Source organism: Sorghum bicolor, chromosome 10 (assembly GCF_000003195.3).
Source record: "Sorghum bicolor cultivar BTx623 chromosome 10, Sorghum_bicolor_NCBIv3, whole genome shotgun sequence".
NCBI lineage: Eukaryota > Viridiplantae > Streptophyta > Magnoliopsida > Poales > Poaceae > Sorghum > Sorghum bicolor.
This window is the reverse complement of record NC_012879.2, coordinates 19,397,759-19,415,084: the sequence shown is the minus strand read 5'-3', so window position 1 is coordinate 19,415,084 and position 17,326 is coordinate 19,397,759. Positions and strand designations below refer to the sequence as shown.

The 17,326-nt window shown below is 43.1% G+C and overlaps 1 protein-coding gene across 1 annotated transcript; it reads right to left on the bottom strand.

The window, feature by feature from the left end:
* Positions 4,522 to 14,079, bottom strand: LOC8078266 (probable inorganic phosphate transporter 1-10). Its single transcript, XM_002436921.2, has 2 exons — positions 13,290 to 14,079; positions 4,522 to 5,653 (listed from the first exon to the last, which is right to left on the bottom strand). The coding sequence occupies exons 1-2, from the start codon at positions 14,024 to 14,026 to the stop codon at positions 4,669 to 4,671; spliced, it is 1,722 nt and encodes a 573-aa protein (XP_002436966.1). The 5' UTR covers positions 14,027 to 14,079; the 3' UTR covers positions 4,522 to 4,668.

Below are 17,326 nucleotides of genomic sequence, written 5' to 3'. Positions count from 1 at the left end.
CGACGGCGACGAGCCGGAGCCCGAGGAGGAGCTGGAGATCGAGAACGACGACGACGTCCGCGAGGACGCATCAGTGCTGTTCGGCATCGATATCGGTGACGGCCCGAACCCGATCGGTGTGGTGGACTTGGATCCGTCCGAGGATACTAATGGTAATGCTATCTCATCTGGTAAGCGCTCTGCTTGTTGGGAGGATTTTGTCCCAATCCTTGACGATAATGAGGTTCGAACTCACGCCATCTGTAAACGTTGTGGTAAAAAATTTGCTGCTAGAGCTTCGATTGGCACTGGATCCTTGAATAGGCACATGCTTGCTTGTAGGAAAAAACATGATAATGATCGTAAGGTCCAATCTAGGCTGTCTATGAATGCTGATGGGGTGCATAACTGGATTTATGATGCTTCTCGTGCTCGTGATGAACTGTGTTGGTTGATTGCTAGGCTTGATCTTCCATTAGGCATTGGTGAGACACAGGCCTTTGAAGATTACATTAAGCGTGCTCATAATCCTAGGTTCCAGAAGGTTTCTAGGCAGACCACTACTAGAGACATGTGGAAATTGTTTAATGAACAACGTGCTTTGCTTAAGAATTCTTTGATGCCTTCTTGTTCATCTGTTGCTTTAACATCTGATATCTGGTCTGGTAATGCTAAGGAGGATTATATTTCTGTTGTTGCTCATTATGTTGGTGCTGATTGGGAGTTGCATAAAAAAGTTATTGGGTTTAGGCTCATTGATGCAGCACATACTGCTGAGAACATAGCTGAAAAAATAGCCAGTGTAGTTGAAGAGTTTGGTTTGATTGATAAGGTCTTTGCTGTGTCTCTTGATAATGCTTCAGCTAATACTAAGGCTTTTGAAATCTTGGAACCTATCTTCTTTGGTTACATGGGATCTTATCCTGCACCTACGAGGGATGATCCTCTCAAAGTCAAGTATTTGCTTGTGCATCAGCGTCGTGCATGCCATATTATTAATCTGATTGTTAAGTCTGGCTTAAAGAGGTTTGATCCCTATCTTGATGCTTTCAGAACTGCAATAAACTTTCTGAATTCCTCTAATACCAGAATTGCTTTGTTTAAGAATTACTGTAATGCTCAGGGTATTAGACCTAGAAAATTTGGCTTAGATATGGATGTTAGATGGAATTCTACCTATTTGATGCTTAAGCATTTGCTGCCATATAAAGATGTATTTTCTGTGTGGTGCAACTCTAATTATGGTGAAACATTGTTGACTCCCCTACACTGGTATGTGGCTGAGCAGATCATGAAGTTCCTGCAACTGTTTTATGATGCAACTGTTGTTCTGTCTGGTGTTTACTATCCCACTGCTCCACTTATGTTGCATCATTTGCTTGACTTTGCTGAGCATTTGCATAAAGCTGAACATGATGAGAATTTCAGAAGCATTGCAATTCCTATGAAAAATAAGTTCCTTAAATATTGGAAGACAATCCCTCTGTTGTATTCTTATGCATTCATTCTTGATCCTCGAGCTAAGATGAAAGGGTTCTTTAATGTGCTTGAATTACTTGCTCAATATACTGGTACCTCTTATAGTTATAGTTTATACTATGGTGATGTGAAAGCTCAACTTACCAGATTGTTTAGCAAGTATCAGGAGAAATTTGGTGAAGCTCCTCGACCCGAGAGGCCTGCAATGCCTACTGCTCATTCAGGTAAAAGCAAGCAGGCATGGGGAAAGATCTATGGAGGTCCTGATGCATCATCTGGCCCCTCCTCTTCATCTACTCAATCTAGTTGTGGTGTTAATGAGCTGTTAGCATACTTGGACAGTGACCCTCTCAATGATTGGGGGGACTCATTTGACATACTGCTATGGTGGCGTGACCACAAGCTAACTTATCCTATCTTATCGATTATGGCTCGCGATATCATGTCTGTTTCTGTATCTACTATGTCTTCGGAGTCCAGTTTCAGCTGTACAGCCAGGATACTCGAAGACCGGCGGCAGCGCTTGTTGCCTGAGCATGTGGAGATGCTCACCTGCCTGAAGGACTGGGACCAAGGGGCCAGAAAAGAACAGCATGCACCTGAGGACAAGGGCCTAGAGGAGTTGTTCGACAGCTTATTCCTGGATGAAGGAGAAGGCAGCGGTGGTGCTGCTGCTGGAGCTGGCGGTTAGAAGAAGTGCACCTGCCACCTCTGAAGGTAGTCATCATCATCTACTTACCTTGTTTACATTTACATCGATCAAGCAAGTTGACAAGTTTTATTTGCAGATATTTTTGGATTGGCTGTTGATTGAGTCATAATGAACATGAGGAGGCACTTTTGGATTGGCTTATGATGCAAGTTCCCTATTGGCCTTTTGTAATAGGATAGAAGTCCTGCTTCCTCTTTGTGAACTCAATCTGCCAGTTGCCTTGCCACTGATGTTGGCTATTGTAAATTTGTAATAGGATAGAACAACTAAGACTTGTGATTGTTGTTGTTGAACTTTGACTTTGAGCTGGCTGTACTCTTTTCCTTTCTAGGGTTTCTCACAAGGGTGAGTTTTACCTAGAAAGGTTTTTAATGAGGCAGTATTGCACATCAGCTCATTTTGACATATATGTATCATTTTCTTATAATTATGTTGTTCTTTGTTGTGTCAAAATAAAAGTGAACACTTTGTTCAACTGACGGGCCGTGGGCTGACACGGCACGGCGCAATTGGCCGTGGCCCATGGGCGGCACGACACGGAAAAGCAGCCCATGTGCCGTGCCGTGGGCCGCAGGCCTGGTCCATAGCACGGCTAGACACGGCACGGCCGCACGGCACAGCACGATGGAGTGCCGTGCCGGCACGCCGTGCCGCGTGCCGTGTCAGCACGGCACGGTGGCCAACTATAGCCGCTGGATGCGAGATTTTGGGAGGAAGAGAAACGCAAGCGCCGCCCGCCACAGCCCACAGGTGCTGAACTGCTGATGCCTCTCTAGGTTCATGGAAAAGGGCAAAAAAAATATGCTGATGCCCATGTCTGACGTGGGCAGTTGGGCCTCTTTCGCCTGTGGACCAGGGGAAACTTGTAGAAATTTTTCTATTTATTTATCTGTTTAAATATTTAGGGCCTGTTCCTATGAAATGTAAAATATAAAATGTCAATTATTTTAAAATGATAAAATATAAAATACTAAATTTTTTAGAGTTATGTTTAGTTTCGTCTAATGCAGAATTTATTGCCCGCACTATGGCCTCTAGACGCTCTTTTGGGGTTTTTTTTGCCTTTACATGCCAAAATCTAAAATGAAGAATGACAACTATTTTGCAGAAAAAATTGTATGATGTTTAATTTTATTATGCAAAATGATAAACCAAAACCATATTTTTTAGGATAAAAGAGGAACTAAACACCCTCTTATTTCTGCTAAATGGGAAATTATTACCTCTCTTCCATGAGTATATATATCTCTACATTTAGGGCATATATGGCCCGACAAAGTGTACCTAGATATAATATATGATCATATTAACCATCTAGATTAGTATCTATATCAAGTATGAAAAGTATATGGTCATGATTATTTTATATAGTACTACAATGGTATCTTAGTAATATATTAAAAAGTATGAATTCTTTTCGAAAATGTTTTGCGTACTAAGATTTGAAGTATCTTAAAATAAGTATATAGACATACTCAAACTGATAAATTAGTATATATATATATATAATGTGTTTTATTGAAGATGAGAGTAACTACTCTTGGAAATATAGAAAATACACTCTATATGCTAATCTGTTAGATTTATATGCATTGGATTGTTTTAAGATATGTATTTTCGTTGTACCTTTAGGTGTGTTTGATTTGAAGAATGGGGTGATTCATCATCTTCCCACTCCTCACTTTTTTATTTGGTTTATGGAATGGGATGGGTTGATCAATCACCAGTTTATTCCTCTATAAGCTAATAATTAGTATATATGAGTGAGAAATGGGTTGATTTTACTAAAATTTATAGAATAAATTCATCGTGCGCATCACCATCTAGATTAAATTTATAGAATAAATATAATGCGTTGATTTGCACTGTGTATTGCGGAACTCTAACTCTGCGTTGGCTTTTGCTCCCTTGCAGCGGGCCGGCACAGCGATCGCGCTCGTGTTCACCGGTGGCCATGCTCATCCTGGTATCCTGTACAATTGAGGCTGGTTATTCCTCATACCCGTTAACTGATCTTGGGCTACTTTCATGCAATTTGACAGATTTGTTGATACATCTATCTATCGTATTTTGTAATGATTTGATTGGTAAAAAAACTGACCGATTTTGACAACACAAATCTGTCAACATATGGATAAACAGTCCCAAATGTCTTGTGATGTGGGGGTAATTTGTTGTCTCTACAGAGCGAACGTCTTATAGGAGGTGTCAGTTAAATTGGTCACATGAAAATTGCTTGCTGAATGATGTTCAAAGTTGCTCGTTGTTTGATTGTAAATATTGGTTACGCGTGAGTACAACTTTGTGGAACATTTATATCAAAAAAAATACTGAAACAGGCAAGCCGAAGCTTTTCTTGATAATTTTTTTTATTTTTGAACTACTTTACCTAAATCGCCAATGAAACTTATTACGTGCACCAATGGCTGTTCGTATACATCTGCATTTCGCACATACAGACAGAAGAAAAAACCAACCCCTGTTTCACTATTTCAGTTTCAGACAGAAAACCGGTGTGGATGGATTGGCGACGAGCTGACGTGCGAGCTCACCATGGATGCCGGGCTCTTTGGTAGCTCACCAAGTTCCTGGAAGCCCTGGCCGGCGTCGCCTTCCGCAGCTTGGCTCTCGTTCTCCTCCAGCGACCGCCTCATGGTCTCCGGCGTGAACAAGTAGGTGACGGCGAGGCCGAGCAGGCAGATCCCGCCAAGGACAATCAGGGCGTACATCATGCCGATGCCTGGCTCGTACCCTGCCAGCACTTTGCTCCTGTCCCGGTCCTGTGACGCCCACAGGAAGCCGATGGCGCCGACGAGCGCGCCGAGTTTCCCCGCCGCGCCAGATATCCCGTGGCACGTGGATCGGAATCTCGCCGGAAAGAGCTCGGCGGGCAGGATGAAGGTGGTGGTGTTGGGCCCGAGGTTCGCGGAGAAGAAGGTGAGCGCGTAGAGCACCTTGTACCAGGCGTCCGTGGCGTGGCCGCGCCAGTAGCGGTCGTACGGTCCGGCGAGCGCGAAGAGGAAGACGGCCATGAGGAAGAACCCGGCCATCTGGAGCCGGCGTCGGCCCACGCGGTCGATGAGGAGCACGGCCACGAAGTAGCCCGGGATGGTGGACGCAACGGCGATGATGGCCTGGAACTTGGCCACGTTGAAGGCCTCCTGGAACGCGTTCGCGTGCTCAGCCGGCGGGAACCACGGTCGGTAGATCTGGGACTGGAACAGCGTGCTGCTGTAGTAGGGGATGTCGACAAGGAACCACGCCGACGCGCACGCCAAGAGGTCCCGGCCGTGCCGCCGGAGGAAGCGGCGCGAGAAGAGGCCGTACGACGACGCCGTCGTGAGGCCGAACTGCGCCGGGGGAGTCGCGCGGCGGAAGGCGGCCACCTCCTCCTCGGTGTTCGAGGCCAGGTCGAGGTCGCCGAGCACGCGGCCGATGTCGTTGGTTGCCTTCACCACGTCGTGCTCCACAAGCGCCGTAAACCTGCAGTTATCGTAAAAGTATATCATGTAAAATTGGTATGAACTGTGATTGATTGATCTTGCTTAAAGATGGGAATAGTGCTCCAAACGGTGTGGTTCTTCTATAGTGTAATTAAATGAACTAAAGAAAAAATATGAAAAAAATTGTCTATTTAGCTCATTAAATTACACTAGAGATGAACCGCGGGGAGGGGCATCTCCATTCTCAGTCTTGCTGATATTATCATAAAAGTATATTATGTAAAAATCAGTATGGAAACATGTATAAAATTTGCGGTGTCACTATCGATCACTGGTTGTACTTCGGTCGTCAAGGGCTAGTGTTTTGATCCAGGACAAAAGTTTAGTCCTTATCACATTGGCATTCGGATACTAAAGATTAGCATATAAGAAGACTAATTAGTGCCATAAATTTATTAAGACTAATTAATTCATCATTAGCAAATTTTTATATAGCATCTTATTGTTAAACCATAGACTAATTAGACTTAATAGATTTGTCTTACAAATTAACCTCCATTTGTGTAATTAGTTTTACAATTAGCCTATGTTTAATACATCTATTTGTTATCCAAAATTCGATGTGACAGGACTAAACTTGTTTAGCCGAAACAAACATCCCTGCCACGTGCCCTCTCAAGGGAGGTGAAGGTTCTACTTTACAGTTAAACATCAGTGGGTTGTAGGAACCTTTTAGCGATTTTAGCCTTTTATTAGGGGTAGTAAAGTTGGTCCGGTTTTCACTAAGCTATAAAAACAGATAAAGCCTGTTCGCTTGAGCTTATTTGCTAATCTGTCAGTCAATATTTTTCTCTCAAAACAAATTAGTAAATAATATTTTTAGTTATGACTTTTCATCCAAACAAACAGACCAAAAGACACCATCTAGTAGAAACTAGACTCTGACCAATTTCATGGGTGGTTTTATATTTTTTTATTAATAAAAGTTTTGGTATTATCTCTAAAAACCATATTATTTTTAAAAAACTAGGTATATTCATACTCATTTATTTTACCTTAAATAAAATGTTATTGGCTCTTTATTATGATCTATGAGTCTGTTTGGTTCCCATTACTAAATTTTAGCTAGCTAAAACTATTTTAGCTACTCTTGAGTGACTAGTGGGACTAAAATATTTTAGCTTCTTTTTAGTTAGTGTGTTTAGAAGCTTAGCTACTAAAGTCACTAAAGTTTAGCTAGTTAAAATTTAGCAAAAGAAACCAAACAGGGGATGGGTTTATTTCTTTCTAAAACTATATTTATTTAGAATTGGTTGATAACATTTTCAATAGGGAGTAATCTAGAAAAATATCAAACTAGTACTAATTTTGTTCTAAAAATGTTATCTGCTCATTTATGATCTATATACTTGGAACTAGTTTATTCTTTCTAAAACTGTTATATTTAGAACTGGTTGATAACATATTTGGAAGCAATAGGGAGTAATCTGGAAAAAATATCAAACTACTAGCAATTTTCTTCTGAAAATGTTGTCTGCTAATTTATGATCTATATATACTTGTTTAGAACTAGTTTATTTCTTTCTAGAACTGTTTTATTTATAATTGGTTGACAACAGATTTGGAAGCAATAGGGAGTACTAACTTCATCTCAAATTATAAGATGGTTGACTTTTTTGACCTCAAGTTTGTCCACTCATCTTATTCAAAAAATTTGAACAAACATAGTCAAATTTAAGTTATTGTTGAAAAACTTTTATTAATAAACCAAGCTACGATAAAAGAAGTGATATTTTGTATAAATTTTGGATAAGACGAATGATCAAACTTGGTGTAAAAAAAAGTAAAACGTTTTATAATTTGGGATGGAGGGAGTAATATCTAGGAAAAAATTCGGCTAGTACCAATTTTATTCTAAAAATGTTATCTGCTCATTTATGATCTATATATACTTATATTGGAGTTGGTTTATTTTTGTTTCTATTCCTATATTACTTGTAATCTTGCTCGTTATTTATTTGTTTATTTATTTAAAACAAATAAGATCAAAACAACTCTAAATAAAGCATCAACAATTGGATAACATCTTTTGAAGAAAACTGAAACTAGCTACATATTTTTATGTAAAAGTAAATTAATTATCAACTTTTAGAGATCCAACATGATTTTTATTGTTTTTAGATTTAGAAAATAGGAAACCACATATGGAATTTGTATTGGCCAATTTTATCTGATTTTAACAGTTAGAGGGTGTCTATTACTCAGTATCTGAGAATGGGTAGAGACAAGCGCACAACATCGTAAAAAACCTTGCCGGGGTAAGCGAGCCAATTTGACTCATCGAGGCTAGCAATATTTTCCTTACTCTAGCAGGCAAGATTACTAGGGATTTCTTGGTGCTACTGCTACCGAACATCAAACCTGGTTTGGCCAAGCTGATGCGAGCCTTTGGCCAAGTAGTAGACTCATATATTTGAGTTGATCTGTGGTAAAATGCCGTGCGGCGAATGGAACATGGGGACCAAAACCTAGTCCATTGACTCAACCACTAAGCTTAGCAAAAAAATTCTAAAAAAGACAGACTATTGAGTGAAGAACAGAACACGTTCTAGATTCTAGGAGTAAGGGTATTTATCAATCCTAGATTTCAGTTGATTGATATTGTTATCTTATTTACCAATATGTCTTGCGATATGTTATATATATTTTCTAGCATTTTGCATTGATGGTAACAATAACCTAAGATTGGCTTTTGTAGATGTTAGATATAAGCTTACTGCTAAAGCACTTGTATCTTATTTTTTTTGTACTTTTACTTTTCTTGGCTTCCAAGCCCACTAGCAGGAATATGCTTAGCATCCATGCATTTTAGTTGTTAGAATATACTAGAGCAAGTGAGAGACCCTCTGCCTAGAGGCATGGTCTTTGTAAAACTAAGCCATTGCATTTTCTTTCAATCCAAGCGACCAAGGGCCAAACTGCCCTCTAGTAGTTCTAGATCTGAATATGAGATCCAACCGGGCCAACAATCTAGGTATCAAAGTTTACGGGGAGAAATGTTAGATAAGCCTAGTGCTAAAGCACTTGTATCTTGCTTTTCTGCACTTTTACTTTTCTTGGCTTCCAAACCTAGTAGTAGGAATATGCTCAGCATACACTTTAATGGTCAAAATATGCTGGAGCAAGTGGGAGGCCGTCTGCCTATAAAAACAGGGGCAGAGTCTTTGTAAAAACTAAGCCCTTGTATTTTCTTTCAATCCAAGTGGCCAAGGGCCGGTGCACAACAAATCTGTCTCTAGCTGTGGCCAAGAACCCTATCTTTTGTGAGAGGAGCAAGCACATTCACATTAAGTACCACTTCATAAGGGGTTGCTTGGAGGATGGGAGCATCAAGACCAGCCACATTGCCACTACTGATTAGCTGGTTAATATTCTCACCAAGTCACTAGGGAAGTCTAAGTTCTAGGAGATGAGGGAGGGTATTGGGCTACAACAGATCACCTTCAGTGCTTGACACAAGTCTTAGAGGGAGAAATGCTAGATAAGTCTAGTGCTAAAGCACTTGTGTCTTACTTTTCTGTACTTTTACTTTCCTTGGCTTCTAAATCTCTAGTAGCAGGAATATACTCAGCATCCACTTTAGTGATTAGAATATGTTAGAGCAAGTGGAAGATCCTCTGCCTATAAAAGCATTGGCAGAGTTTTGTACAAACTAAGCCATTGCATTAATTTTCTTTCAATCCAAGCGGCCAAGGGCCAAGCTGCTAGTTCCAGATTTGAATTTGGATCCAATAATCAGACCAACAGTAGATACATAGCTTTTGCTATTCACCTAGGTATATGATATGTCTAGATACATAGTAAAAGTTGTGTACATAGAAGAACCAAAACACCATGCTACTATCGTAGCTCCAATATTATTTTCTAATTGCATCTTAAGAGAGAGAAAATATAACACATAATCCTAGTAAACATAGGCCATGACTAATATGACTCTTAAAGCAGCTCCAATGCGGTTTAAAATTGGAACATGTATTGTTCAGATCGAACCATCAGCATTGTGGCCACCGAACCGTGGTTTTTAGAACCAAAATCAACTTCTACAAGTAATTCGCTCTGAGCCGCATATAAAATAGTATATCTTGCTTTGCTGTTGCACTCTACGCTGATGAGTGATGACTACGGATGATAATGAGAGCAAACAGAGGAAAGAATATACCTTTTTTCTACTATTATAGGACCCACAAATCGATGCATACACTAGAGATATCGAACTATGTTTTATGTTCGTTTACGTTGGATCTCCTATGGTTCGCTCAACAAGCTTCCCCTACGACACTGTCACATAGGGATCACAACAAAACTCTTCCGAATTAGTTAACTACATATAATAGTTCGCACTAGATAAAACGTAACATTAAAGAATGCAATAGAAGGACGACACGACTAATTTCTTCAGATGACACTCTTAAGCTGTTGTTGTTCCCCAATCCAATGTAACGTAGAGAAGTAGAAAAGAATATTCTAGCTAGAAGTTGTTATGGTGAGAAAAGCCTTGACTCCAGTCAATACTGCGTGAGTGGACACGTGCTCACACTGAAAGACACAGCTGCTCTCTAATTCCTTAGGCTATCTTTAACAAGTAACCCATATACGGAAACGCAAACCTAAAATAAATAGCCACAAACCCAAAATCAGCATCCAACAGACTACCTACATGAGAGATCCATTTTAGGTTGTTGAGAGGCACAAGTTAAATATGTGTATCCTCTCTCCTAAAAATCTATTTGCAGAAATGATTCTTTTTTGGATCATATTATTAGAGAAGATGTTGTATGAGTATTGAACGCTTTGACTCTAGCGCTATCTAAAGGTCGAATAAGACTACATATTTTGGACGTTGTTGTTGGAGATAGTCTTAATAAAGTGATTAAAAATAAAATAGATTGGAGAAAGACGTCTGAACTCTTTTGTTCAGTACAGGTGTGATCCTCGACGAACCTGCTGGTCTACTAAGATAGATCCACATTATTATCATCTACGGTCGTAGTCTCGCAAGTCAGAAAGTGATGCTTTGGATTACGAGTATATTATCATCTACTCCATCCGTCCAAAAAGAGTGTCGTTTTAGAATTTCAGACATTTTGTTTGATCATCCATCTTATTTAAAATTTTTACATAAATATTATATATTTTGTTAAGACCTATTTTATCATTAAAGATACTTTACTAATGATTTATTTATTTTATAATTTACACTAGTACTACTATACAGGCGGTTCTAAACCCCTTTTTACAGGCGGTTTGGCGAACCGCCTGTGTTTGGTGGCCTGTGGAAATAAATTTTTCCACGGGTGGGTAACTGAGAACTTTTGGTAAAAAATATGAAATCGGTTTTTAAAAATAGGAAAAAAAGATTTTAATACAGGGAAGGCTCACTGGCTATCTGCCCGCCCGCCTCCGTCGCAAGTCGCAAGTCACGTATTTTTTCACGTAAAATCGCGTGCTACGCGGTAAGTGGGATTCGAGAATCTGAGACCTCACCCTCGCGCGTACCCTCCTCTACCACTCCACCTATCACTCACTTGTGTTTGTAATAGAGTTTAATTCCCCACATACTATCATAAACTAAGCATAAATTGATTATTTGAGGCCATAAACGGATTCAAATGAAAAAGTCGTCAACTACAAAGTTTTACAACTTTTTAAGACCTACAACTTTTATATTGGTAGTTCCTTCATCCGAGGTCATTTACAAAATTTGGATTTCAAATTTGAGAAATTCAAACGTAGTTTTCGATGACAAGATGATTTCAAATGAAAAAATTATCAACTACAAAGTTTCATAACTTTTTAAGATCTACGACTTTTATTTTGACGGTTTTTTCAAACGAGGTCATTTGAAAAGCTCAAAAGAATCAAGTTCAAATTATTTCTATATATTTCTACAGGCGGTTTTGTTAGAAAAACCGCCTGTAAAAATTGATTTTCACAGGCGGTTTTGTAGTCGGGTAAGCCTCATTTTTTCCACAGGCGTTTTTTAATTAAAACCGTCTGTAAAAATTATGTTCCACCGCTGGCTTTGAGCACTTTTGTACTAGTGTTATATAAAATTTTTGAATAAAACGAACGGTCAAACACGATTTTTAAAAGTCAAAAACATCACTCTTTTTGGGACGGAGGGAATATATGTATATATAATGCCTTAGTATTACAAGTGATGCTAATACAGAAGAGTTGAATTACATGATTGGAAGGTCGTAGGTCAGACATACTCGTAATTTCATAATCGTGACGACTGGCAAGTTGAGCTTAAAAATGATGCCAAGCCGCTTACTATACTAGCCGAACCGCCCTGATTGCTGGTGTATGGCCGCATAGGTGACACACATACTTACTTCCAGACCAATGGGCTGCAAGGAAGAGAGGTGACCACTTCTTAACACGCAGTATGCCAAAGGGTCTTAGCTGAGTTGTTTAGGTGGTTTTAACGGCACCTCAAGCAACTCGAGTAGGACCTCTATATATGTGCCTAGACAAAAAAAACATTACTCTAGCAGGCCCCTACTCTAAACTCCATATTTGGGTGGACACCCATATTACTCCCACAGACTCCATTCTGGTTGGCCCAACAGGACAGCCCCCATCCTCCATCACGTGTTCTAGCCCTAGCGCGCACTCCCTCTCTCTTCTCTTGCACGTGCATGACACTATATGGTCGTCAGATCAGTACTCCAATTGTGTCCGTGTCCAAAGGAAGAAAAAAGAGGAAGAAAAAAAAAATAATGATGAGTAGACCCCTTCTGTCATTCTCTATCGGAATAGGTTTGGGGCCTAAATTTGGGTGCTGCTGTTGGAGTTAAAGCAAAAAAATAGAGCCCTAAAAAGTTGGGGGAGCACCCAAATTAAAATTAGGGGTCTTATTTTGAGGCTACTACTGGAGTTGCTCTTAGGTTCTGAGTTTGATTATTCTTTGAGCGAATTTCAGGTTTGACAGTAAAAGACCCGACCAGAGTGTAGGGAACGTCATCCCCTCGCGGCTTGAGTTTTTTTTAACACACAATATATTCTTCTACTCGGCCTTTATTTATCTGTGTACTCCCTCTGTCTAAAAAAGTAATGTTTTTAACTTTTAGACAACATATTTGAACATTTGTTTTATTTAAATTCTTTTTGTAAATTATGAAATAAATAAATCATTAGTAAAGCATCTCTAATGATAAAATAAGCTAGTCTTAACAAAATATATAGTATTTACTAAAAAAATAAATAAGATGGATGATCAAATAAAATGTCTGAAATTCTAAAACGACACTGTTTTTGGGACGGAGGGAGTATATGCAAGTGACATGAGTACATCAACACCTAAAACCTATTCCCGTTTTTCTTTTACAATTTCTACGCAACTACTTAATAGGAGTAGTACAGTAGCATGTTTTCAGTTCATCGTGTGAAGCTCAATTCGAACCATTACTATTACTAACTATAATGTTAATGCTTGCACGTCTAATCTTGGCTGCCACTTTATAAAAAGGCAAGAGCACGTACGTACGGCCACTATTTAAGCCCAATTCGAACCATTGCGTTCGTAGTACGTAACTTTACAGCGCGCCGCCGCCGAGTTAATCATTGGGCTCATCGAAAATCGAAATGAATGGCTTCGTACGCGCACATACCTGGCCGTCTCGGGCATGGCCATCCTCCAGTAGAAGGTGACGGCGGCGGGTACGGCTCCGATCATGAGTATGATCCGCCAGGCGAGGTCGGCGGCCTCGGGCGTGTCGTCGAACGGGGCGCGGCGTCCCGTGTAGCGGTCGAACGCGGCGGCGACGGCCATGGTGACCGCGGAGCTGGCGAGGATCCCGAAGCCCTGCATGGAGAAGACGGCAGCGATGAAGGCGCCACGCGTGCGGCGGTTGGCGAACTCGGACATGATGGTGGCGGAGAGCGGGTAGTCGCCGCCGACGGCGACGCCGAGGAGGAAGCGGAAGAGGCAGAGGCTGGCGAGCGCGCAGCCGCGGGTGCGGCACACGGAGAAGCCGCTCCCCGCGGAGGCGCACAGCATGAGGAGCAGCGACGCGCCGTAGACGCGGCGCCGGCCCACGCGGTCGCCCAGGCCGCCGAACACCAGGTTCCCGGCCACGGCGCCCAGCAGCGCCACGCCCACAGTGGCGGACACCACGGCGGGCGGCGTGACGCCCGGGCCGGGGCGGCGGCCATCGTCGTCGACGTACCTGCTGGGGTGCGCAGCAGGCGCGTAGTAGACACGGCCGATGAGCTTCATGACGGGCGCGATGCAGAAGAGGTCGTACGAGTCGGTGAAGAGGCCCATGCCGGCGATGACGATGGCCTTGAAGTGGTAGTACTGCGTGCGCGCCTGGTCTAGCGCCGTCAGCACCCGGATCGGCGGCATGTCGACGTAGAGGCCGGCCCGGCGCGCGGGGCTTTATTAGGAGAGGACTCACACTGGGCAGTAGAAACGCAGGCAACGCAACACGATGCTTGGACTGGCTGTATAAATTGGCCGGGCGCGAGGTTAAGGCCTTGTTAGCACTTTTGTCTTTATTTGACAAACATTTTCCAATCATAAAGTAACTAGGCTTAAAAGATTTGTTTCGCGATTTACAGGTAAACTGTGCAATTAGTTATTTTTTTATTTTTATTTAATGCTCCATGCATGTGCCACAAGATTCGATGTAATGAGGAATCTTGTAAAGTTTTGGGTTTTTGGGTGCATCTAAACTGTTATAAAACATGTTGCCAGCGGTTAGGACCTTTCCCTCTCCGTCTCTCATGATCAACATAGTACATGAAAGTAGAGAACAAATAGACACAAGATAGGGAGACTATTCTTTATTTCTCTTAATATTGGTGATTACAACATAGAGCTCCCACATATATATATAGTCATGCCAAGGCCTAAGAGTTTTGGTAAGAGCCCACATACAAATGGACTAGGATTAGGATTCCTCCTTCTCCTTTCCTTCTAGGATCAAGTCCATATGTTTTACAACACTCCCCCTTGGACGATTACCATGATATGCACATGCCTCATTAAAAACTCCATCCGAAAATTCAATGGGAAAAAACGGTTCTCGGAGAAAAGAGTACATCACATTCGTTAATTGCATTGCACATGTTGTCTCGTTAAAAACCTTGTGTGAGAAACCTTCAAGTAAAAACTCACATAGGAAAAAAGAGTACAACATTTAACTTTCGTGGTCATGTATTATTCAGGATATTCTATTCTTCATGAATAGATATTTATCTTCATGATTTATGCATAAACTTCAATATTTTAGCAAATATAATCTACTTGATCTTTGTAATTCTAGTGGTTTACCTTCAGGTAGATTCAATGAAAATATGCTCCCCCTTATAATGCCAAATTTTGAACTTTATTGTTCAAAATCACACTGTTCACCAATGTGTGCTTAATTAATGGTATGCAATACCATAATACTATATCTTCCAAAAGTTGATTCATAGTTCTTCTATGAATTATATGGGTATAAACAAGAGCAATATGGTTCATGTATAAATGACCACTTATTAGTTGTGTTGGGTACCATAAAAAGGGATACCCAAGTTAAAGAGATAAAAAATACAGAAAAAGGGTCGGGGAACAAAGCAGAACACCCAAGATCGCCAGGGCTCAGGCGCGGGTTCCGCCTCGCCCGACCCCTTTGGCCTCAAGCGCAAGCTTTAACTCGCCCGACCCCTTGTCCTCGGGCGCAAGTTCCGCCTCGCCCGACCCCTCTTGGGCTCGGGCGCCAACGCCGCCTCGCCCGAGCCCCCATCTCGGAGCCAGGCTTCCAACGCACGGTGGCTGTACCCTTGACATGACGGACGTTGTGATCCCCATACCATGGCAGGGCATGGCAGCGACTGTTCCAACCACCCCGGCCACTGTAGCCTTACCTCTTTCACTATGCAGCCTTACCTCTTTCACTGTGGTGTACCGCCTCACAGTAAAAGGGGTATGGGAGAGATTAACCAGTGTCACTATTGGCTGTCTTCTCCTACTATTACAGGACATGCAGCAGTGTCACCGATCCGACCCGCACGACTTCGACAGTGCTTGGCAACCCTTCACAGGAGCAACCATACTGTCAGCCATACCTCAAGGACGGGCTAGGCAAGCCTCTACAGGGTCGGGACTGTGGCTTCACCACTCACGAGAGAAAGATCACCGGTCTAACACATGTAAAACCCTGAGTCCCCTTGTGACTATAAAAGGGGAGCCAGGGCTCACATCAAACACACACAATCAAGACTCGGCACTCACACACAACTCTAGAACTCCAAGAAAGTTCACGCATAGAGTAGCAAATCGCGCTCTGTCCACCACACAAAGTCGAGACTTGGGTCTTAGCCCTCTCTCGCAACCTGCTTGTATACACCTACTACAAGCACTCTTGGGTGCAAGGCAATATAGACCCCCGATCTCACACTGGACGTAGGGCATCCCTAGCCCGAACCAATATAAATCCTCTGTGTTCCACTTGCATCACCATCCGGGTTTAGGAAGGCACGCAGATTCATCACTTGTTTGTGTCTAGACGACGAGTCTAGACACCGACAATTGGCGCGCCAGGTAGGGGGCCTTTTGCGTTGCATTCTCCTTTTCCTACCAGGGAAAGCCCGGATGGCAGAAGGATTCCACCCACTTCGCCTCAGTACCATCATGATGTTTGGGAGTTTGGAGTTCATGTCGCTTGGCTCCGGCTATGACATGGTCCTCCTCCCGCCACGTGGTGACACTGAGCCTCACCCCGAGCCGATCCCACCGCAGCCAGTGCGTGGGAGGCGCTCGGGGCACCATGCAGGGGGTGCTCGGCGGGGGCATCAGAGGTCCAGGATCTCTGACCCTACCACTGAGGCAAGGGCCCGTCCGGCCCTCCCCCCGCATATCCCTCACCAGATCGCCCATTCTTCTGGCCCGCCAGGTGCTAGAGGAAGGGCCCGTGGAGCAACGGGCTCCGCCCCACGGACCAACAGGGGGACTTCACGACCTCCTATTCCGCCCCGGTCGAAGGGCAAAACACGGCTCCCGCCTCCTCTTCAGAAGAGGGACCAGGCGGCCTCAACTTCTCGTCACCCTCCACCCATGGATGGAGGAAAGATAGCAGCGCCTCCCGATCTCTGTTTTGGGCTCAGGAGCACAGCCGCCACTTACGCCTCTTCCGCAAGCACTTCACTAAGTGCGTACACGGACCTTCCGGGGCATCACCTAAGGTCTACTCTGGACCTTATCACTACACCACCTGTTTCGTCGTACCCTGAGGATCCTACCTCAGGAGAAGATGGATGGGCTGGCGCTGATTTTTCCAGTTGTGGCGACCCGGAAACTTTCATGCGCTTTCTGGAGGCTAGCAACTACTGCCTCAGCTACTCCGACTCCGACGACGGCGGTTATGATCCGTCGCGAGACTGTTTCAACCTCGAGGTTAGAGGGGCACCCCCAACACCCCAGGGGGTGCGGGGCCCTCCGAGCGAAGGAACGCCACTCCACCTCCCAACACGACTCCCAGAATCCATCCAGGAGCACACGGAGCCGCATCGGCCCCCACAGAGGGACGACACCCTGACCTCGAGCAGCTCAACGAGCTGGAGGACAGGCTTGAAGAAGAGCGCATACGCCTCCGCCAACTGTGCGAGACCCTGGTGCAAGACCAGTCTGCCCGCGGGGACGGAGGCGAGGCTAGACGCC

Excerpts from the sequence above, each read along its gene's own strand:
- LOC8078266 (XM_002436921.2), bottom strand. The coding sequence starts at position 14,026 with ATGCCGCCGATCCGGGTGCTGACGGCGCTAGACCAGGCGCGCACGCAG. Across the intron at positions 5,654-13,289 it reads GCCATGCCCGAGACGGCCAG|GTTTACGGCGCTTGTGGAGC; the intron begins GTATGTGCGCGT and ends CGATAACTGCAG.